The sequence below is a fragment of the Hippichthys cyanospilos genome, chromosome 19 (genome assembly GCF_059441005.1).
Source record: "Hippichthys cyanospilos isolate Australia breed blue-spotted pipefish chromosome 19, RoL_Hcya_1.0, whole genome shotgun sequence".
Taxonomy (NCBI): domain Eukaryota; kingdom Metazoa; phylum Chordata; class Actinopteri; order Syngnathiformes; family Syngnathidae; genus Hippichthys; species Hippichthys cyanospilos.
In genome coordinates this window covers 16,025,182-16,048,444 of record NC_142387.1, presented here as the reverse complement: position 1 = coordinate 16,048,444, position 23,263 = coordinate 16,025,182, and the positions used below count along the sequence as shown (strand labels likewise).

Genomic DNA, 23,263 nt, shown 5'->3' with positions numbered 1-23,263 from the left:
TCCGATTCATTTGCTCTTAATTTGAAAAGAAATCAGTACTGCCGCTTTTGATTTCCCGATGCAAAAAGCCTGTTTAAAAAGGCACGTACCCTATTTGAGAATCGCCGGTCCGCGCCGCTTGATTACGACTCGTTTCTCCCTCCGCGCCGACGATATCGGCGCTAATGAGGTCTTTAATGGGCGCTCTGGTTAATGAAGCCACGGGCGGCTTTGCCGTCGTTAGCCTATCAGCGACTTGTCTTCTTGGCGGCGCGTAAGAGGAACGTTTGCGCGCTGATGAACGACTGAAGCCGAGGTCACGTGACGAGCCGGAAAAGTGGGTGGGATTCTCCGCTTTCTCTCAGAAGAACGGCGTCCACGCCGGATTGGCACGCGGGCCAGATGCCCTCGGGACGGCGCCGCCTTTCTGATTCGGAAAGCCCGGCAAAGCTCCCTCTTCTTCTCCTTCTCCTTCTGCTTCTGCTTCTCCTTCTCCTTCTCCTTGTCTTCAATGGGCCACATTACGGCTCAATGCAAATGCAAAGCTGGGGCGGAACAGCCCAGACAATCCACAAACTCCCCACTTCCAGCGGGGATATAATACCCAGATCAAATTAATTTAGCATCTTTTTTTCTTTCCCTCCTCCCTCCTTACAGCGCCAATCGCGTGCGGGAAATCTCCTCAGCCCGTCTTTTCTGGAGAGGGACTCGGAGGGGGTTGAACTTTTCCTTTGCCGCTTTCAGGGGATATTTGCATGAGGAAAAGCCAGCAGCGCCAGATGTTTATTTTTAGGCCGCGCTCGGAGGACTTACGGAACGCCGTAACGAGGGGGAGGGCCCGGCGGAACCGAGGCGGGGTAGCCCCGGCTTTAGGTCTTTTGTTTTGCCGGGAAGGGAGTCCGTCGGCAAAAATGACAAAATTACAGATGCATTTATTGATTTATTTATTTCAGTGCCGGAAATGGTACTTTTTTCTTTTCAAATTAAAAGCAAATTCATTGGAACGGCCAGCTTGAAATTTTATATGGATGCGCTATTAGTCACACAATAGAGTACTGTCGAGTCAAATGAAATTTCATGTTGCCCCAATTAATTTGCCCTTAATTTGAAAAGAAAACTACTGCAGAGCATCATCCGCTTTATTTCTGGCACGTATGCTGGAAAATGGTGTCACAAACTGCGCATCCATATAAAATTTCACAGTGTTTCAGGTTCCAATTAATTTGTTCTAAATTCGAAAAGAACAACGTACTCTAGCCCAGATGTTTTAATTGTTTGATTTTCCCTTTTTGTGTTGCGCGCCGCAGCCCCCCACGCGGGCCTGACGCCCTCCGAGTACTACCACCAGATGGCGCTGCTGGCGGGCCACCGCAGCCCCTACTCGGCCGACCTGCTCCCGTCGATGGCCGCCTCGGCCGGGGCCGGCGCCGGGGCCGCCCTGCACATGGAGTACCTGCAGGCCATGGACGGTAAGTGAGGCTTCCTGCCGCAATTAGGCTGAGGCTCAAGCTTTTTTTGGGGGGGGGTCCAGCCCGCTCGGGCAGAGATCTTCTTCCATGCGGGTCGCAAGCTAAAATGGTCTCCAGGAATTCAAAACTATCGCAAGTGTTTCATGAAGCTTCATTCGGTCGTCGGCGGTTGAAGCAAGTGTACATGGGGTGTACATGGACATGATTTTGATGAGCCATTATCTTATCTTATGCTAAGGGTTTATTATATAATATAAATAGGAATACGGGCGAGGTGAGTGCACCTTTGATGGGGTGCGACTGCGCCTCCTTGTCTTACTGACAAACTCATTACCTCTTTAAATGCCATGGACGAGAATTCGCGTCTTTTAAAATACTTACGTCGTGTGCCAAGGACGAGAATTCACGTTTTTTTTGTTTTTTTTTTTTTTTAATGAAAAGGTAGCTGACACCCTTGACGAGTCTATTTTAATCTTGAGCCAACCGCAGTGATGAACCGTGACCATCTGACGGTCCCGTTGATCACGGGAGCACGCCTTTCTTCTTTGTCACCTTTTTAGACGAGCGGGCGCGAAGGCAAACAATGAGGGGCCCCTTGGTTTTAGCGGGGATGCGCCGCGTTTGACTTCAAACCCACGGGCGCCGCTAAGAAGTCCAAATATGAAGGGGATAGACTCCATCAGGAGGCTTTTCCCCATAATCTGGACCACGGCCACTTTTGGAGGCTAATTAGCGTCAGAAACAATGGGCCCAATGGCTTTTGTGCACGCCTTAATTACTGCCAAAATGCTCTTATTAGAGCACGTCCGGATTTATCGCCTCATTTCCTTTCCTCGGTCATCGCGAGGAAACGCTTGAACTCGCTTTGCTACCCAATTAGTCGGCAGGAAAAGTAAACACGCAAACAAATGGACGCGGCGCTCCAGGTAATTATTGTTACAAAATAGAAGGAGGTAATAGCAATTCAAAAAGCTCGCAAGGCAGTTGAATGGCTGGAATGATAGGGCTCAAATCAGAGGGGTCCGACCTATGGCCCGGGGGCCATTCGCGGCTCGCCGGCAGCGTTTTTGCTGGCCCTAACGTATGTTCAAAAACACATTTTGACATTACAAAAGTAAAAAAAGGTTTGACGGTAGGCAACGTTAAAAAGAGCTTCATTCGCCCGATCGCCTGGAACAAAACGTCTTGATGCCGCAGTTTAATAACTTTGGGCGGTCCCGACTTCCATGACGCGTGAAATTTTGCTCCTTATTTATTGATCAACCAGGAACTTTTTGTGAGGGACACTTTCCAGCGTGTCTGAGACGGCCTCTCGGGACTGACGTTTATTAGCGAGCCGCCCAAATGATGAATCGCTCTCACGCCGGGATGGAGCGAAAGGAGCGTCCCGGCGCGACTGTCCCTCTAATTTCCTCTTGATTTATGGACAGCGGGCCCGCTTGTGCGCCGCGTCATTAATTCCCGTGGTCGCGCCAGGCGTTCCGTTCCGACGGCCCGCTGACAAACCCTCTAGCCAAAATGACGGGGCGCTGTCTATAGCGCAATTTAACAAGCCGTTGTTTCATGTTCCAATTCATTTGCTCTTAATTTGAAAAGGAAAAAAAAATGCACTGTTGTTGTGCAAAGTGGCACGGGCCCCTGAAATATTTCAAGCACCTTAAAGGCTACTCGTACCCCCCATTTTCTATTGCCAGTCTGAATTGCCAACTGTTTTTTTTTTTTTTTTTTATGGAAAGCTTGAACTATAAGTGTCACTTCTACACCTTTTTAGGGATCTCAACCCTACCAACAGAAACAGGAAGCCGGCCATCTCGGTTTCAAGCGGCCATTTTGGAAGCAAATTCCGAGGCTCGTACTCCTGTAAGAGAATGTTTGCTTTCTCAGACAGACGGACACTTGTGATGGGGCTTTATTGGCAATGCTATCTAATGTGGGCGGGGCATGGCGTGGCTTTGATGATCATTCTGAAAATTTGCTCTTGATGGGATTTGTAACAGAGACTTGGCAGTTTTTTCGCCACGTTTAGTTCATGTGGAGGTAGTTTGTTGCTTTGCTTCAAATCTTATGTACAAACCCGCAACAGCAGTATAGATACGCACACACACACACGCGCACACACACACTGATTAACATGTGAATGGCGCGTTCTGTAATCGTTGGATGTGTCAAGCGAAGAGATGGAGCATTTACATTTGGGAGATGGATGGATGGTGGGGGACGTAAATACGGGGGTGGTTGTGTGTGCGCGGGGAGGCATATTGGGGGGGGGGGGGTGATCTCGGCTGCATAAGCCAGTTTTGTTTTCCTTTCATAAAACAACTCCAAATGTTTTATTTGCGAGTCTTGAGTCACAAAGTCATTGTGTCACAGCGCCGCATCCCTTGAGTGCACCCCCCCCCCCCCCCCCCACCATCCTCCCCGCCCCCCTCCCACTGTTGTTCCCCGTCTTGTTTGTGACATTGCCGAGTGAAAAGACAACAAAAGTCATGTTTTAATCTCCACCCGTGGCTCTTTGTGCGTGAATGGCGCCCGCCTTTTTTACCCATTCAAGCCCCCGTTTTTTTTTTCTTCTTCTTGTTATGTTGATTGCGTCTGAATGAGGAGTCAAATTGGACCGGGAGACGTATTAGCATACACCGGCGGAGCGTTGGGGCCGACGTGGAAAGGCTCGTTTGCTTGTGCGTGAAATGCAAGCAGTGCATCAAGTGACAGTGACATCCCTTTTCTTGCCTGATTGACAAAAGAACTTTTCAGGCGCTCCGAATGATTTTTCTTTTCTTTTTTTCCGGGTCCTCCCCGCAGGTTCTCGCTTCCCCAGCCCCAGGCTGGCGTCTCGGCCCAGCAGGAAGCGCCCGCTGCCCATCTCGCCGCTGTCGGAGCACAGCTTCGACCTGCAGACCATGATCCGCAACTCGCCCAACTCGCTGGTCACCATGCTCAACAACTCGCGATCCAGCTCGTCCACCAGCGGCTCCTACGGCCACCTGTCGGCCGGCGCCATCAGGTAAACCCGTCCGCCGCTTCCGCTCGCGACTACCCGTCATTCGTAGTCGAGCGGGCCCATATTTGGAGCCCGTATTTGCGGTAAAAGGGATGATGAATAGGGAGAAAAGAGAAAAAGACAAATTCTTAACGTTGAGGTGTCCAAACTATGGCCCATCAGCATTTTTCAGCATATGGTAAAAATACATTTTCAATATTATTTAGGAAAAGTCATTTCATTTTAAACGGTGCAAAGTGTTCACAGGGTCGGCAGAGTAGCTTAATGTAGATCATAAAAACAGTGAAATAAAATGACATTTTCCTCACCCGGGTTACCCCCCAACAAATGTATGTAACCCAAGCGACTCATTGCAGCTCTGCTTACCCATGCGGGCGGAGCGACGGGATTAGCTCCACCTCGCGTTAAGCCCCGCCTCCATCTGCGCTTACTGAAAAAAACGTATGCAGCGTACGCGATATTTAAAGTGGCCCTAATGTTACATCACAGCGGGCAACAGGTGCGCAAGCGCTCGCTCACAGACTCGTTTTTCGGAAACGGACGACAAAAGATGTTGCGCGCTCGATCGTTTGTCGCGGGCGACCATTGGTCGTGACGCCCGCCTCTCGCGGCGGCTCATAAATCTGCCCATCTTATTACCGGCGCCGAAGGAAATCGATGCGCCCGGCCGGCCGCATTTGGGGGCCCGCCGGCTTGTCATATCAGTCAGGGCGCGCCGCCTCGGCCTATTTGGGTCCTGTCATCGGGACGGCGGGCCGAGCCGCGGCGTGATCGATCGGGCTCCCGGCGCGGATCGCTGATCAATGGCCGCGGGTGGGGCCGCGGATCTTTTCCCCCGCCGCCGCGCGCTTCTATCTTCTTTTCTGGGGCCCGCGTGACTGACACCAGCCGCCGGGGAGGCCGACGGCTCCCTCCGGCCGGGGGACGGCGACCCGCGCGGGGGGCTCGACGCCGACGGGCTTCGGACGTTTTTGTTGCGTGGCGAAGACAATTCTGTCATCTGTCGGCAGCTCCATCTAGCGGATGCATAACGCAAGCCCGGCCACGACTGTAGCTTCTTTTCTTTGCACCTTAAAATGCCGTGCGCACTATATATCAACAGTTTAAAATCGGCCATTCGTTGAAGTGCGGAAAATACGGTAGCAAAGTTTGCAAAGTTTGTTTTGTCGCCATTCCCGTTAGCGCAGCTCCATCTAGTGGTCCAGCCACTACTGCTTCTATTTTATGTACCGTATAATGCGGTGCGCCCTACATATGAAAAGCCATTGGCCATTCATTGAAGGTGTGCTTTAGAGTGCGGAAAATACATTTTTAAACTTTTGGGTTGACCTGGGCCAGGCCTGGATTGAATGGAAACCACATCCACAACCAAAACAAGCACAAATTCTTGTCAGCTGTGTCAAAATCTCCTTTTTCGTATACTGTTTGCCACGACTGCAAATAAGTGGATGGCGGGCCCCCGGTCCTCCTTTTGGACACCACTGGGCTAAAGCAACTTTAACAGATGCACTGTGTATACGTCAGCCGGATTTTTTTTTTCCTTTCCCCGGTGCGAGCTAACTATGCACTTGAAGTAAACCTCGCCGTTTTGCGGGGCTTTGAATCGAGCTCCATTTCACACTTTTATTTATCGTGCCGATCGTCGGCTTCTCCGAGGACGTCGCCGCCGCCGTCACTAAAGCTTCGCCGCCGGCCCAGCTGGTTCCGGCATTAGCGCGACCTCGTCTCATGTCGGATTGTCCTCGGGGCGGGGTTCGGGGAGGCGGCGGCAGGGGTAGGGCTGAGCGGCAGCCACTCGCTTGTATTTACCCTCATCCCAGTTTTAATCTTTTTGAAATATGCTTTGGTATGTTTGTTTTTTTTTAAACAGAAAAGACCAACAAGGCTACTGTGGATGTTGTATGAATAACTCAATGAACGCAGTTTCTGAAGAAATCGCGTGTAAAGGCGTAGGGCTGAAAGTCGAGGCGCGGTATGAATCGGAATGAGGCCGATGCGGAATGACGTAGGATGTTGGGAATCATCCCAAAGGTGAAATGAATCGGCTAATGGTTGGGAATGTGAAGTGGGAAAGCTTTAAATGTGAAAAGGCACTTTTTGGGGTGGAAAACGGGGAATAAACTGGGAAAAAAATGGCAGAATTAAAAAAAAGAAAGAAAATGGCTACACAGGAAATACAAAATATTTAGAAATGTAGAATTATTTCCTGTACACTTGAATATGAATAAATGACTGACCGACTGCTGTGTGTGCGCGCGCGTGTCCTCACGGTTAGCCCCGCGTTGAGCTTCGCCTATCCTCCCACGCCGGTGGCCCTGCATATGCACCAGCAGCTGATGGGGCGGCAGCCGGGGATGGTGGGCTCCGCCTTCGGCCACAGCCCGCCCCTCATCCAACCCACGCCGGCCTTCGCCGCCCAGAGGCCCGTGTCGGGCTTCGCCGCCGCCGCCGCCGCCGGACTGGCTGCCGCCGAGCGCTCGGCCGTCTCGGGTGACTCCTCGCAGGTGAGAGTGCGTCTTATACACGCCAAGATAGAAAATACCAGAATTTGAGCCCAAAATTAAGAGCGAGTCCACAATTACGGTAGTAGAGCCGTACAGTTTGTAGGCGGAATTCACAGAAACGGTCTTGTTAAAATTCCACTTCATGATGTCCTCGCGTTATACAGTAGACGCAGTCATGGAAGGAGTTTGCGCGGCCCTGCCGCCGTACGAGTACTCAAGTACAGCGCGCGAGTACTTTTGCCACCTCTGGCCATTCATCACGGCAGGTAATAGATAGCCGGCGCCACGCGCCAGCCACGCCTCGGAAACGCCGGCCGCGGCGTCCGTCCTCCCGGGACGACGGCCGGGGGCTTGTTAGCATGGCGTCCCGCCGCTCGCTCCATTAATCAGGGGAGAGGGAGGGGGGGCCCGATATTGACATGGATGGATGGATCCAAAGGGCTTTTACTTTGCTTTACCTGAAGCTCACTGTATGTGCGGGCCCACGCTTGAAGCGCGCACTCCGTCTTTATTAGCGCCGCCACGTCCCGCTCAAACGCGCCCGATATTAAATCAGCCTCACCAAACAAAATCGCAAAACCGATCGCCTTCCTCGGAGATGCCGTCCCCTCCTTCTCATGATTCCGCTTAGACAAATGGGGGGGGTGTTTGAAGAACGTGCCAAGATGGAGAACAATTTAGGTCTCCATTGCTTCCCGGTTATCCACATTTCATTGGGGAGGGGCGTGGCTAAAACAGGCCGCACTTGGGGCCCTGTTAAGAGTCAGCCTTTCCACCGCATGGCAAGTTGGAAGTGCCGTCATTTCACAAGCGGCCTATCTCCACGATTGCAAGTAACTGACTGATAAAACGTCGACACGCTGTGTCGGTAGCCGTCTCGCAACCCCCGAAAGGGATGCTTCTGGAACGTTTACTGTGTAATTTGGCGCCGTGAATTAGCCCGCGACGTAGCTTTAGCAGCTAGCGGGAAAAAGACCTGTTTGTTTGCCAGACCGGGAGGTAGCTAGCTAAGACACAAAAAAACCAAAGGAAACTGCGTAAGTTGCTAACAAATGATCGTGTCGTGACAAAGTTCCGAGAAGGACGCCGTTGTGTTTTACGCGTGCAGATGAAACCCACCAGCGAGTCGGCGGTGAGCAGCACGGGCGACCCCATGCACCACAAGCGCTCCAAGATGAAGCCGGAGGAGGAGATGCCCAGCCCGGGAGCGATCAGCATGCAGGTACCTTTTAATCCCGGCCCAAATTGTACAGGGCTGTCCTGGCTGTGAAGTCGAATCCATTTTAAGCGTGATTGTCGCGCATTTACCCCGTTTTGAAATGAGGCCGGCAAAAACTGTTCAATAGGGGGATTGGCAATTAAAAAAAAATGCTTGTTGTGTCCTCAAAAAAACTTTGTGTAGTTGAAGACAACTTGCAATGTTGATATTTTAGTCAGAAACTCGAAGTGATAACTAGCGTTTGGCGGGTTGCATAAACTGATGTGGCAGGCCGGATTTGGCCCCCGGGCCTCGGGTTTGACACCCGCGGGCTAGGTGCCGGTGTAAAGTGACGGTCTCCTGGGAAAAACGAAAAAACAGGAAAAAAACACCAAGTGCTGAAAGTACTGTATTGTTGAGGCGCCACTCAATGACCTTTGACCTTGAGTTATTATATATTTATTTATAAAATGATTCCAAAACCGTCCACTTGCGTTACCTTTTGACGTGCTTGAGGAAAGGTGCCTGAATCCGACTGTTCATAAATAAGAGTGGAAAGCGCGGTGTAAAAGCGGCGCCTGTGAAATATGCCTTCGCTAATGGAGGCTCCTGCAGCAGGAAGAGAGGCTCCCCTTCCTCAAAGACACCCCCCCCCCCCCTCCCCTTTTATCCTGTGCTGGAAAAAGCCGTAAAAGTGGAGAAGTCTGCCTCTCAAGGCCAAATTCTCGGGGTCAGCGCCAGCGGCGACTGGCGCGCTCATCACTTAAAAATTAGCCGCGTTCAAAATGGCAACGTTAAGGTCCGTTTGAAACGTCGGGTCAGAAAGCGGGCGGCCATTTTGTAAGGTCAGCTAAATTTGTCTTTGCGCGACTTGCGCGGCAGGATCACCCCGACGGCATGACGCTGGTGAAGGAGGAGGGCGACAAGGACGAAGGCAAACAGGAGCCCGAGGTGGTCTACGAGACCAACTGCCACTGGGAGAACTGCTGCCGCGAGTTCGATACCCAGGAGCAGCTGGTGCAGGTACCCTGATGTCACACGACCAACAAACCTGTGGCCATACGCCTACTGTGTAAAAAGGAACACGCAGAAAGACGCTAATGAGCTGAATGCGTACAAGGCAACATTAAATAACTTGCCTGTTATCCGCAGTCGCAAAGTGTTGGATCAACAAACTCATTTTGGGCATATTATCACGTTTACAACGAAAGTACAATTTACAGACACCCGTGGGCCACGATTGATCAGAGAGACCAAACCGTGTGTATGTTCTGTTCTCAAGTGAAGCCACGCCGTCCTTACGCACTACAAAATGCAATACCGACAGCGGCCAGAGGCGGCGCCAAAAAACAAAGATCGAGCCAAACGAAGCACAAATGAATGAACTGTTAAAGGGTAAAGTCAGTCATTTCCAACACGTCATTATTTCGGGTAACCGCTAACCAGTTGATCCGCAAAACGGTACCGGGATGCGGACCCGCGGTTGGGGACCTCTGCTGTAGCCCATCGTGCTTTTTTCAATCATGAAGGGTATATTTCTGCTGTTGAGCCAAAACGCCATAAAAAGTCAGATTATAGTGAATTTTTAAGTTTTCGAAAATTCGTTTGGTTTTGCCAAAAAATCGATTTTCATCAGATTTGGTATTCTCGTTTACAACGATTTAAATCAATATTAGTCCCTGCGTTCACACACACACACATACATATATCTACATACAGTATATATATATATATATATATATATATATATATATATATATATATATATATATATATATATATATATTAGGGTCTGTGATGGAGCCATCAAGCGCGCTTGCGCGGATTGTAAGCTTGGAAGTTTCTTTGTGAGGTCACGGCACTCAGCCAGGGAAATCATCAGCTGTCAAACGGCAAGTTGGAGGAGAGCGCAGGAAAAAAATAGACGCGCACGCACGCACGCGCGGCGCAGAGAGGCTAAAAAGAAGGGGCGCTCTCCGCGCTTGTCTGTTCTCCGCCTTGACACGGCAATCGTGGTGGTAACCTCTATCTATAATTGATATCCTCACCTGCCGCCCGCGTTTGAAGGGCGAGGCTCAAACGCTTGAGGAGCTTGACAACTTCTTGCGCCTCTCTCAGCCCGCGGGGGAGCGAGGGGGCTGGACGGGAAGCGGGGGGAGGGAGGGAAGAAGTAGATCCCCCTCGCGCCGGGTGGCCTTCTCAGCCAACGTCCTCCTTCTCTGATTAGCCTCAAAAAGCATTTTCTACCCAATCTTTTATGTGCTGCTTTTACCATACATAGAGTACTATATAACGCTGCAAAAACAAAAAAAGAAAAAAAAAAAAAAAAATATATATATATATATATATATATATATATATATATATATATATATATATATATATATGTTTTTTTTTATGAAAAGTCTGGTATTTTTAAAGAAAGAAAGAGCAAGAAATGGAGCATTTCCACTGCAGTATTTTTACAGGCATTTGAAACTATTACTTGACTGAATAGTGCCATTTGGCAAACCTGCATCTTTGTGGCAAATTATAGTTATTTTTGTGGAAACTTTAGCATTGACTATTGTCCTGTAAGGTAAATTTTTATTAAAAGAAAAAAAAATCTAATTTTGGGCTTGATGTGTTTAGCGAGAAAATGCATTTTTCTCTCAATTGTTTTTGCGATATGATTTTCCGCGCAGATGCGCTGCAAAATGTCATTAAACGCGTCCTCTTAATTCAAGTGCAACCCCGACGACGAGGCGCTCTTATCTGCCTTGTGCCCCCCCCCCTCAACATACCCCTTCAGTAATAGGATAAGTACAGTATTTGGACCACAGTGGGTCCCCCCTCGCTGGAGGCTTTGAGAGGGGGGTGGTCGACTTGATAAGTTGGGGCTGGATTTCCATATAAGCAAACAATGAAGCGCCCCCTTCCCCAACTCTGCATTTGTCTTCGGAAATTGCTTTAGGGGGGCATGAAGAAAAAAAGGAGTCAAACGCTTGTGTGCAGTCCCCCACCAATGAAGGAATTGTGCCACGTTTCACCAAGTTTATGATTGTGTGAATATGCTGAAAGCCCGCAATTAAAAAATTAGGCAAATGGAATACTTTCCGCGTTCTCTAACCGGTGGTAGTATAACTCGGACATTGGTTCAATCTGCTCGCTTCTTTTTTTGAAAATATTGGCGAAACATGCTCAGCCAACGTGAGCTGACGCTAGCCGCAACAGGCACTGGGTGCTCACAGCAAACTCACATCTGCCCTCCAGCGCGTCCAGTTACGGGAAATATTGGAAGAATACCGCGATACAAAACTGCACGTCTGTGTGGTCAAAACTCGGCTTATGTGGCTGACACGAGTCCACGGATGATCTCGAATAAAAAAAAAAATTCAGATACCGTCAGGTTCACCTTTGTGAGAAACTATATAGAAAAAAGGAGAAAAGGCATTCTTTTTTTAGCTCATGCATGAGGAGAACGGAGAAGGACTGCACGAGTACAATTCTGAAGCGGCCTCTCCGAACCCTCTCTTTTGATTTGGCTCAGAAGTCTCTAATGACATGAAGGTTCCCGCCCTAGACAGAAAAAAAAATGGCCGGAACCCAGCGTACTTGTCCTTCTATGTGTGTGTATGATTAGTACATGCGTGGCAAACTATTCGGTTTGTCAACTCATTCAAATGTAAACGGCGGCGTTTTGCGACAAACGGTCCAGCCTCGGCTCAAAATCACTTTTTCTAAACAAAATCACCTTGCGCGCTCTCCTCGGTGCAGGTCATGAAAACATCAAGGGGGAGCCGAACGCTTTCATCAAAGGCGGCGGCGGCGGCGGCGGCGGCGGCGCCGTTGCGCTCGGCCTCATTTGGCCAAAGAAGCCCCGGCGCCACCCCGGTGTTCAAACGCCCCGGCCGCATATCGTGCCAGCCCCAAACGCGGCAAACGCCGGCGCCGCGCTACTTTATCGCCGGCGCCGATAAGATAAAGGCGGGATCTGTGCAATTTAGCCGACTTATCGGGCCCGGCCAGTCAGCGCAAGCCGGGCGGGTGTCACTTTTACTTTGCGCCGTTTACTTCATTGATTCCATTTGCGGCCCCACGCTCAATTGGACCCTCCTCTTGATTTTGGAGGGGGAGGGAACTTCAACAACCCCCCCCACACACGCACGCACGCTCTCTCTCATTTTCACTTTCATTTTCCTGCCCGCCGTCTTTTCCCTTAGAGGGACGACTTTTTCAAGATAAGGCCTGGTGGCTTTTTTAATGTTGAGCTTCAAGTGCCCCCCCCCCACACACACACACACACACCCTCCTCTCTCTGATAACGCCCTCGTATGGCCTTCGAGCGCCATCTTGTATTGTTACGGGGATGTCTCGGTCGGTGCATGACAGAGTTCCAAATTTGTCGCCGCTTGCCGCGAACGATCGCTAACACTTTACTAAAGATACCTAGCGCCTAGAAATAACTGAGAAGCCCGACTTTGTATGTCTGAAGGAGGGCTTAAGTGTAGCCTGGGTTGGTAGTTGAAATTCTGGAGCGTCTTGGCCGCATGGACACACACATTTTTGTTTGAGAAGATATATCAAAGCGTAAATAGCGAGTATCCGAGTAGAAATGCCACCATGCCCCCCCCCCCCTCGTCTTCTAACTGCAGGCGCAGGACTTTAATTGGTAAAATGCAGATTTTTTTTTGATGCAAAGAAGGATTAGGCCGCTTATCGGCGTGGAGTATCTCGCCGCGAGATGAAAAGAGCGCGCTGAATTACACATGCCAAGTGCGGCCCCCCCACTCCTTGCAACCCCCACCTCCCAGCAACCGAGCCCCCCCCCCATCTTTTTGCCTCGCCTCCCCGCGCTTTTACAACAAAGCGCCTTGGCGAGTGACATCACAAAAGAGCGTCTGATTTATTAGGCGGCCGTTTGATAAAAGCTAAACGACGTTGTGGGTCCCGAGGCTGGGGGGTGGGGGGGGGGCAATAGCCATGTAAACATTCTCATGCATGAAGGCCTGCGTCCCACCGAGACTTTAAGAAGGATGGGGAGCAATTGTTTTTTTTTTTCCACTCGGTAGCCTTGTGTAAAATCAAAGTATTGCATTGGCGCCATCTTGTGGCATCTGGATGTCAAGGAACTATGTTGATGTGAGTGGAGGAGGAGCTTCATTTAGAACCTCCATTGACTTGTCTTTTACTAGGAGGCTAAAATATTGCAGAGTGCATCAAAAGATGTCGACTTTCAATATGGCGTTTCTTCTAAACGCTTGCAAACGGGAGGCGGAGACGTACACCCTGCAGATGTCAAGTTTAGCCCATGTCGGCCTCATATACTGCCATTAAAAAGTGGAAATATTGCCCATTTTGGGCATTTTGAAAACCCAATATTTTATCATGCATTTCCCCCAATTATTGCATGAATCCTTGCAACGGCAACACGCGAGCTGGGTGCAATAGAAATATTTGTGTTGGGACCCCAAAACCGCCGGGGGGCGCCGGCGTACATCTTATGAGATTTGCAATGCTTTCAATGACTTCATTGAGTGTCTTAGCCTGGACTCCCATCATGCAAAGTTCTTGCTATGCATGCAGTTGACGAAAGGCTTCGATCCAAGAACTATACGTTGCAGCAAAGCTTTTCTTTTGCTGCGGGGAAGCAGTTTTATTTCATGCAACGCATAACATTATATCTGCATAATCTCGTCTGTGAAATCCGCAGCATTGAATAGTTGCTAGTGTCTTTTTCTTTCACAGCCTTGGAATATATACATATTAATATACGCAGGTATGGATAGGGTTGATGCCATCGAACATTTTGAGGGGTTGAAAGTACAAATATATGAATAGTTGACGATGTTAGGACCTTTTCAAAGTCAGCCCAAGTTGGATGTTAATAAGGCCAGGTGAGTGAAAAATACTCGGGCACTCGAGGGTTAAATTCATTTCAATTGAGAAGTTCTTTTGGGTCATATGGGCCAGCCCTGCTTGAAGCTTGTCGCTTGTGAAAGTTTTAAGGGGGCGGGTCAATTACCGGCGGTTTTTGGCGCCTTGAATCTCGGCAAAGTGCGCGCGCGGCCTCGTCGTCGCCCCCGCCCCTACGCGTCCCCCCCCCAATCCATCTTGGTGGCGTTTTTACACTTGCGCTCCGATAAGCTGGCAGGGGGAAGATGAATAAGCGCGGCGGCGGCGGCGCTATCAGCACCTGTTTGTCGATGTAGCCGCCTCTGCTCAGCATGGAGATTATTGATCCAATAAGAATGGCCATTAGCTTCCCCCGCTCGCCGTCGGCCGCCCGCCTCATGCATCACATCCGTCAAGCGCCTCTTTCATCCGGACAAACACGGGCGCCGCCGACCTGTCCGTCCATCGCTCTCGAGGGGGGGGGGGGGGTATCGAGCGGCCGGACGACAGGGCGATCCCCTCGCAACGCGGCGGCGGCCAAAGGGCCTCCGAGCGAGGAGATCAATCTCGGGAGGCCGCGGCTAACGCTCATCGACCACACAATCATTTTCCGCGGGATTAGTCTTGTTTTGTCACTCGAAAATGAAAAAAGTGCCACCGGAGAGTAATGGGGGGGCCGCGGAGGCCCGGAGCGAGCTTGCCAAAGTAGGGGGCTCGCTGGGTCAGAGTTGGGACAGGGGGGCGGGACAAAGATGCCATTGTCCATCGGGCGGGGGCCCGCCCGGTCACGACGTGACCCCCACGACTCCCAGAAAGGCCTTGTTTTTTTTTTTTCTTCAGACGTTGAAGGGCCTTCATTGTCCACAGTGGTTTGGCGATCGTTGGGGTCAAAGCTTGGTGTAAATTGTCTCCAATAGAGACACTTTGGTGACTTCATCCGAAAGGGGCTCCCTCATAAAACACTGGCTTCCGCTTTGGCTTCTTCAAAAGCTTCACTTGAGGCCAGCGCCTACTTTAGGGCTCGTCAATCTTTTTCCCCTGAGGGAGGAGACTCACGTTCTTTTTCGCATATTGAACACTAAAAATCTATCACGCAAGCTTTGTCTATTTAATGCATATAAACGTCAGCGCTTGTGGTATTTGAAGGCGCACCTAAAAGCCTTCCGTTTTCTCATAAGCCGACGGTGCGCTTTACGGGCGGATGCGCCTCGACGCAGACAGGTGGGACACGGTGAGTCCATGCGCTTTTTCTTGACGGTCGCCGCCATGCCTTCGCAGCACATCAACAACGACCACATCCACGGGGAGAAGAAGGAGTTCGTGTGTCGCTGGGAGGACTGCTCCCGGGAGCAGAAGCCCTTCAAGGCCCAGTACATGCTGGTGGTCCACATGCGCCGCCACACCGGCGAGAAGCCGCACAAGTGCACGGTAAGGCTCGGCCCCGCCCCGCCCCGCCCCGCCCCGCCCCGCCCCCGTCCCGCCCGGCCTCCTCGCCAAACCCCCGTGCTCCTTGCAGTTCGAGGGCTGCGCCAAGGCGTATTCCCGCCTGGAGAATCTCAAGACTCACCTGCGCTCGCACACGGGCGAGAAGCCCTACGTGTGCGAGCACGAAGGCTGCAACAAGGCCTTCTCCAACGCCTCCGATCGGGCCAAGCATCAAAACCGCACGCACTCCAACGAGGTACGCTCCGCCTGCCCCCAATCCAATTTCGTGCGGAAGGAACGAGATGGGTTTCTTTTCAAACGGAGGGCAGATGAATTGGAGCGGGTAGCGCCCGCCTGTATTTTGGCTTTTCCGGAGAAAATCAAATAAACGCACGACGTTTTGTCGCGTGTGCCGATCAGAAACCGTACGTGTGCAAGATCCCCGGCTGCACCAAGCGCTACACGGACCCCAGCTCGCTGCGCAAGCACGTGAAGACGGTGCACGGCCCCGAGGCGCACGTGACCAAGAAGCAGCGCGGCGACTACCCGCGGCCCCCCGCCCAGCCCCGCGAGCCCGGCGCCAACGGGCCGGGCCGCTCGCCGGGCCGGCTGGGCCCGGCCGGCTACGCCGAGCAGAGGGACTACGCCGAGCGCCTGGCGTCCAAGCAGGACGACTGCCTGCAGGTCAAGTCCATCAAGACGGAGAAGCCCATGGTGAGACTCTCCGCCGGTCTTGCCGGGTCCTTCGTTGAGCTTTGCTAACTGCTAGCCCCGGCGAGCTATCTTGTATTTATTGATGCCAACGATAATTACCGTCATTCCGCAAACATAGGACGCGATTACGGTACAATAGATTTTCTTTAGGAGTTTGTGTTCTTTCCTTCCCTGCCTTTCAGTCTTTTTTCTTCCTTCTTTTATTTATGTATCTTTTTCGCAGTAGTAGTAGTAGTAGGTTTCGTTTTTAAAACGACCCAGTGATTGAAATCTGTCAGAAAGATCTTCTAACAAGTGCATGTTCTCTCCTATCCGATGCTCGGGCGTTGCGCTTGTTGTCTTCTAAGGACAGTGGGTGATCAGGTGAGACGGGCGTCTTCTTACCTCCCAGTCTGGTGACTCATCTCATCATTCGTGTCGGCCTTGCCTTCCATTTCCCTTCATCAAGCCTCCCGAAAAAGGGCGCCCCAAAAACATCCCGTCCCCACGGCGATTTGGGTGACTCATTTGTCGCCCGGGCTCGGGCTCGGGCTCGGGCTCGGGCTCGGGCTGTTTGCCGGACGAAAAAAGCTGAGCCGACAGGTTTTAAACCTGACACTCGCTCGTCCGACGGCGCGAGTGTCAAACCCCAGTCCTCGGGGGCTGCTACGCTGCACGTTTTTGATGTTTCTCTCCCCAACACGCTCCATTGAAAGGATCAGCTCATCTGCAAGAACTACAGGAGCTTCAATGAGGTCCTAACCATTTCAATCGGGTGTGTTGGAGTGAGCAACCATTGAAAACATGCAGGACTGGAGTTTCACACCTATGTCCTGCGGCGCAGGTGTCACAATCCGGTCCTCGAGGGCAGGTATCCTGCATGTTTTCCAGGTTTCTTTCTCGATTGACAACAGTCGCTCATCAGCAAGCCCTGCTGGAGCTTGAAAACGATCCTCGTCGTTTGAATTCGGTGCTTTTGAGAGAGAGCTTTGGAAAAGGTGCAGGATACCGGCCCTCGCGGTTCGTAGTTTGACACCCGCGTCCCGCGGGATCCTCTGTCACCGTCGTCTGTGTGAAAGCCGGCCGTCTCTGCGTGAAATGTGACTTGGAGGCCGATAACGCACAAAAGTCGAATGAAATACTGCATGCGGCCGAGCCTTTTGGATGCATGTTTTGTGATGAAATCTGCATGTGTGGTTTAAAGAGCGCGGGCTCCGTAGCGCCGAACGTTAAAGGTTCCGGGCGAAACGCTCCCGCGAGCTCCGTCCGCGCCCCGGCCCTAACGGGGACGCGACTGAGACGGTGCGCTGTCCCTCCCGCAGACGTCTCAGCCAAGCCCTGGCAGTCAGTCTACATGCAGCAGTGAGCAGTCCCCCGTCAGCGTCCATCCCAGCGGTGGAGTCCGGCTTACTGTGAGCGGCGGACGCTCGCCGGGGGAGGGGCCGGACGAGGAGGAGGACGACGAGGCGGAGGGGGGCCGGCGGGGCGGGCCCGTCATGGACTCCACCGTCTCCACGGCGACGGCGGCCGCGCTGACCCTGCGGGCGCGGCGCGGCCTGGGCCGCCCCCTGCGCTGGATGGAGCACCTGAAGATGGAGAGGCTCAAGCAGGTCAACGCCGCCGCGCCCGGCCCGGCGCCCCTGGCTCCCGGGCCGCCCCCCAAAGGGTCCGCGCTCGCCGGCATCCAGGGCAAGGGTGAGTCCCCGAAATTTCCTATTGGGTTCTTCTAGATTGATGTATTCTAGAGGAATTTCCCTCTACCAACCGACTTGATTTGTCAAGTCTTATTTGTCCTTCTTATTTTGCCGATTAGTCCTAATATGCCCAATCCAATCCAAACTTTTTGATAAGCACTTTAAAACAGCCACGGCCGAGCAAAGTGCTGCACAAAACAATATGAACGTCGGAAAAACGGACACAATGGCCGAAGGATATAAAACGCTAAATCTGATAAGACAAACGGGTAAGGGGAAAACAAAGAAGTAAATGAAGGATAAAAGTAATAAAATAGCGAATAAAGTGATAGGGATGAACGTAAAAAGTCCAGTGTCTTACTAAGTGTGCCTCCTCAGGATGCTACGGGGGCAAGCAGTGGGCGCAGGCCGCTCCTCCGCCGCCCGCCGTCCCCGAGCCGGGCGGCACCACCGAGTTAACGGTGCTCAACTTCCTGCGGGAGCGGCGCGACAGCAGCGGCAGCGCGGCCAGCTCGGCCTACCTGAGCGGCAGCCGGCGCTCCTCGGGCATCTCTCCGTGCTTCTCCAGCCGCCGCTCCAGCCAGGCGTCCCAGGGCGACGGCGCGGCCGCCGCCGCCCACCACCACCGCCGCCGCCACAACCTCAGCTCCAGCGACTCGTACGACCCCATCTCCACCGACGCCTCCCGCCGCTCCAGCGAGGCCAGCCACTACGGGGGCGCGCCGGCGGGCGGCGGCGCGGCGCTTGCGGGCGGGGTCTGCGGTGGCGCGGGGGCCGGCGTGGACCTAGGGGGCTCCCGCGGGATGCTGACCTTAACCCCCGCGCAGCACTACCACCTGAAGGCCAAATACGCGGCGGCGACCGGGGGTCCGCCGCCCACGCCGCTCCCCAACATGGAGCGCATGAGCCTGAAGGCCCGCATGGCCCTGATGGACCCAGGGGGCGCCGAGCCGACCCTGCCGCCCCTCGCGGGCCCGCGCCACTGCCCCGAGGCGGCGGACGGCTTCCCGCCGCATCCGGGCTACAGGAGGCGGGTCCTCTACCCCGGCGAGGGACCGGCGGCGGTCAACCGCAGGGCCAGCGACCCGGTGCGGACGCAGCCCTCCGACCTTTGCCTTCTGCCGCCCGTGCAGCGCTTCAACAGCCTGAGCAACCTCCACCCTCTGCCGCCTCTGTCCCAGCCGCCTCCCCCTCTGGACGGGCGCAACCTCGGCCCGCAGAATCACACCCGCTCCGAGGGGAACCTGCAGAGGGGCTGGCAGCAGCCCGCCTACACCCCCAGCATCGCCGAGCACGCCGCTTTGGAAGCTCTGGCCATGGAGGCCGACGGGGGGGCCCAGGCGCTCCTCGGGGACGAGGATCTCCTCCCGGACGACGTGGTGCAGTACCTCCGATCCCGAGCCCGGGCGGAAAGGGAGGGGGGTGCGCCGGAGGGGACGAGCGCGCCGGCCGACCCGTGCCTCCAGCAGCAGCGGCAGCAGATGGGCCAGAGGCGGAGCCCCAGCCTGCTCCCCATCCAGTGGAACGAAGTCAGCTCCGGCAGCGCCGAGCGCTCCCCGCAGAGGGGCGCCCACCACTCGGCCAGGTGGTCCGCCGCCGAGCCTTTCGGCAGGTACGGAAACATGGTGGTCCAGCAGAACGCGGCGCCGGCTTTCCACCGCGCCGACCCGGCGCGAGGCCTCGCGCCCATCAAGCTGGAGACCTTCCCCAACTCCTGCATGGAGGCCGGAGGCTCGGACGGGCCTCACTTCCCCAAGGCCGCCGGTGGACCCCTCGCGCACCAAGCTCCCAGGACGCAGAACCACTTCCAGCAGAACCTCAACACCCTAGTCGCCGGCCACTCCGCGGCTCGGGCCTCCGTGGACAATCTCCACAGCTTCTCCCTGGAAAAGGTCCAGCATCCGGATCAGCAAATCCCGCGCCCGCCCGTCGACGGCTACCGCAACTTGACGAGGGGCCACGCGGACCTCGGCAGCTTCCCCGAAGCGCCGCAGCAACTGGCGAACGGCGGGAGCCTCTGTTCCCTGAAAGCGGAGGCTCCCGAGCACGGATACCTCCACCGGGGCTTCGGCGAAGCCGTGTCCTTCCGGCTGACGGAGGAGCACTACTTGCTGGACTCCGCGGACGGCGCCCCGGGCGACTCGGCCTCCCTCCTGTCTCCCGCGTCGGACCAAGTGACCAGCACGGTGGAGGGCGGGACGGTGCCGGCGGTGGCGCTGGACGACGGCGCGGCTCTGGACTTCGGCGCCATGATGGAGGACGGCTTCGACCAAGGCAGCCTGGTGTCGGGCCCGCTGAGCCCCTCCATTTTCCAGAGCGCGTCCAGGACCTCCTCGCGGCTGACCACCCCTCGGGCGTCGGCCGGCTTCCCGGCCCCGCTGCCCCCCGGCGTCAACAACATGGCCATCGGCGACATGAGCTCCCTCCTCAGCAGCCTCGCCGAGGAGAGCAAGTTCCTGGCCGTCATGCAGTAGGAACTCTCCTCTCGGGGAAAGCCGTGGAGGCAAAACGTCAGGGCCCCCTGCGAAGATTTCCCCTCGGGAGGAAGCGGGAATCCGACGACGTGTCCGTGAATAGTCCTGTTCCTTTTTTCGAGTCCTTCTCTTTCTATGGCAAGCTAAGTTCACTTCTTCAAACAGTATTCTTCAGTTTTGTCACTGTCTACGCGCTGTTGGTAAGATCCAAAAAAACAAAAACAAACGACACGGGAGGCGGAATCACATCGCATGTAGTGAAGCCGGAGGCGCTGTCCTGAGAAGACCTTCCTTTCCTGATCCGCACACTCGTCAAAGCTTTTCCACCTCGCGATGACCAAAGCTCCGAAAGCGCTCGGTCGGCGCCACAGATTTGCTAGCGATCGGACAAAAGTCTCCGGGATGTGTTTGCTCTCTGGAGAACGCTCGGAAATGGCGGAAAATGCCGACTCGTGAGAGGCGTGCCAAACTAATTCCCGAGCTGCCGAGTGGATCTGCTTTCGGTGGCCCATATTCGCAACGTTTTGCGCCTTTTCAAACTTTGCCACCGGGCTCCAAAGACGATAACGCCATATTTGGGTCCTTCCAAATTTTCTAACCCAGGAAACAACCCAGGCCACAATTGAGACCGAAATGCCGGCTTCCAACCAAAGCCGGACTTCCTCCGCCTTTTCACTTTTGGCTTCTTGAGCTCTTTTTATGGGTCTGCTCATTCTAAATACCAATTTTCATTTGGCTGAACTGGCTCAGAGGGACCTTTTTTTGGTTTTTGAAGGTACACTAAAAATTGCTCAAATTGGTCCTGAATTGCTCACTTGGAACCGGATTTCTTGTGTCTTTTCAGGATTCGGTTGTTCTGGCTGCGCTCATCATGATACGCCTACCAATTGTTTTGCTAGGCGAAACGGGCTTTGAGCGCTAATTTTTCTCAAAAGGTTCTCTGGAAATTGTCCAAATTGAGCCTGAAATGCCCCGCGTCAAACCAAAAGGGCAGACGTCCTGTGTCTTTTCACGATTTGCTTCTAGAGGGTTTTTGTGGTCACGGTGGATAGCAATTTTCGTTTTGTGAAGCCAAACTGGCCTTGAGGGCTACGTTGACCACAGTTTCACTGGGAACGGTCAAAATTGAGCCGAAAATGTCCGCTTCAATTCAAACCAAAATGTCAGACTTCCTGAGTCTTTTCAAACCGGGCTTCTTGAGACTTTTTTTTTGGTGGGTCTACTTATCATCCCCATCCCTACCAAATTTCAAATTGCTTGGTGCAACTGGCTTGGGGGCTGAATTTTCACTCTTTGTCCGCTGGTTGCGTCATGCGTCGTCAAATTCAGGAAGACTTTTAAAGGGATCCTGTTGCGGGGGGTGGGGGGTGGGGGGGGGGGGGGGGGGGGGGTTCCTGTCAGTGTTTGTGCACGGTGATGTTTTTAAGAGACAGTACAGAGCAAAAAAACAAAGAAAAATAGGCTGAAACAATCAAGTACTCTGAATGAATTTGTCACAGCAGTGTATATACTGTAATAGTGTTTTTATATTCTCCTTTTTCAGGTGCTTATTCACTTGCGTATTTTTGTCTTAATGGACGCTGACATAGCACATGATCTTTTCTTTTGATTTTTTTTTCTGTTGTACAGTGATGTGTTTGATGATTTCTCATGATTTTGTCTTCTCCAAAGCTCTTAAATTCTGAATGTGTACCGCCATCAAGTATTGCAGAGACGTCGTCGCCAGTGTTAGTCTTGCTTTTTACTTTTTATCTTTCTATATCAAAAGTAGTTTAGGATCAAAGCATTGAGGTACAAGTTTGTGTTTTTTGGTACTTTATATTTTTTTTTAGCAGGGCATTGGTTTTTCTTTTTTTTAAATGAATAATGGGGGGAAAAAAAGAATAATTTCCTTTGGAAATTGCATTGAGGTTTGTGCCTTATGTTTCAGTAAAGAGAAGAAACACTGCCAATATTTCATTGTGAATAATGAAGAAGAACAACAAAAATGTGGAAAAAACATTTATATTAAAATGTCCAATTACTGGAAAAGTCCAGATTTGTCAAATGCATTCTCATTTCATTTTCTTTCCACAATTTTCTGTTTTGTTTTTTTTAAATATATATATATATTATATATATGAGTATACAAATCTATAAAAAAGTGTCCATACGTTACGCTTTGTGTAGGAAAAAAAGGGGAACGAACATATTTGGGGGGCCAGCCAGCGCTGGAGTGGGGGCCTCCCATCTACCCAGAGGGGCCACTCGCTCGCTCGCTCGCTCGGCTCTTTTCTAACTTGACTCCAAAAGTTTGTATGATTTTAATAAAAATGGAAATTATATTTGACTTGATGTGTTTTTCTTTCCTTTCCTCACGGTTTGAATGTGAACCTCTCTCACTGACCCGTTTCACAAGGCAGCAAAGTTGCTTTTCAATCCAATAGAAGCAATCGTTTTTATATCATTTAGATTCGATGCATTGCAATATTTTATTTAATATCTGCATTTATTCACATATGTGGGAACGTGATTAGAAAGACCAAGAAAATCGAATATTATCCAATGCAGAGTTTTAACCATATATATTTATAGATAATATGGTGTTAAAATGCAGGTTACAATCTAGTAATATGTAGATTCAAAATTACTTTGGAAATTAATTAGGATTAGTAACACTGGGTTTATGGCTAAAATATGTGGTTTTACTCTACGAGTGATAATATGCTTTAAAAAAATAAAGATATTAATACCAATACGGATAGAATAAAATAACGTTTAAAAAATGTCAAACACCGTGCTCTTCGTTTTCAGGCCAAGTCGTCATTTTTGCGCAGGAACTGACTTGCTCGTGCTGAGCTTGCTTTAGCGCAGCCTGGTGGAGAAAAATCCTATCGCGTGCTGCAATGGCAATTCACCGCCTTTACACTAGAGGGCGCCTGCGGTTGCTTTGCTGTTTAGTCCCAAGGAAAA

General features: G+C 52.2%; 1 protein-coding gene across 2 annotated transcripts in view; it reads left to right on the top strand.

Annotated features, from left to right (window-relative positions):
• Nucleotides 1-20,464, top strand: part of gli3 (GLI family zinc finger 3) — an 83,483-nt gene extending 63,019 nt beyond the window's left edge. The window contains exons 6-15 of one of the 2 annotated variants that reach the window (XM_088402141.1): nucleotides 1,287-1,448; nucleotides 4,251-4,452; nucleotides 6,725-6,953; nucleotides 8,062-8,175; nucleotides 9,034-9,174; nucleotides 15,304-15,453; nucleotides 15,542-15,706; nucleotides 15,889-16,164; nucleotides 17,466-17,838; nucleotides 18,216-20,464. In XM_088402141.1, coding sequence (XP_088258267.1) covers nucleotides 1,287-1,448; nucleotides 4,251-4,452; nucleotides 6,725-6,953; nucleotides 8,062-8,175; nucleotides 9,034-9,174; nucleotides 15,304-15,453; nucleotides 15,542-15,706; nucleotides 15,889-16,164; nucleotides 17,466-17,838; nucleotides 18,216-20,311 — 3,908 coding nt within the window. In that variant the 3' untranslated portion in view covers nucleotides 20,312-20,464. Of the gene's footprint in view, nucleotides 1-1,286; nucleotides 1,449-4,250; nucleotides 4,453-6,724; nucleotides 6,954-8,061; nucleotides 8,176-9,033; nucleotides 9,175-15,303; nucleotides 15,454-15,541; nucleotides 15,707-15,870; nucleotides 16,165-17,465; nucleotides 17,839-18,215 lie in introns of both variants that reach the window. The other variant, XM_088402139.1, reaches the window with a different exon arrangement.
• Nucleotides 20,465-23,263: the final 2,799 nt, after the last annotated feature.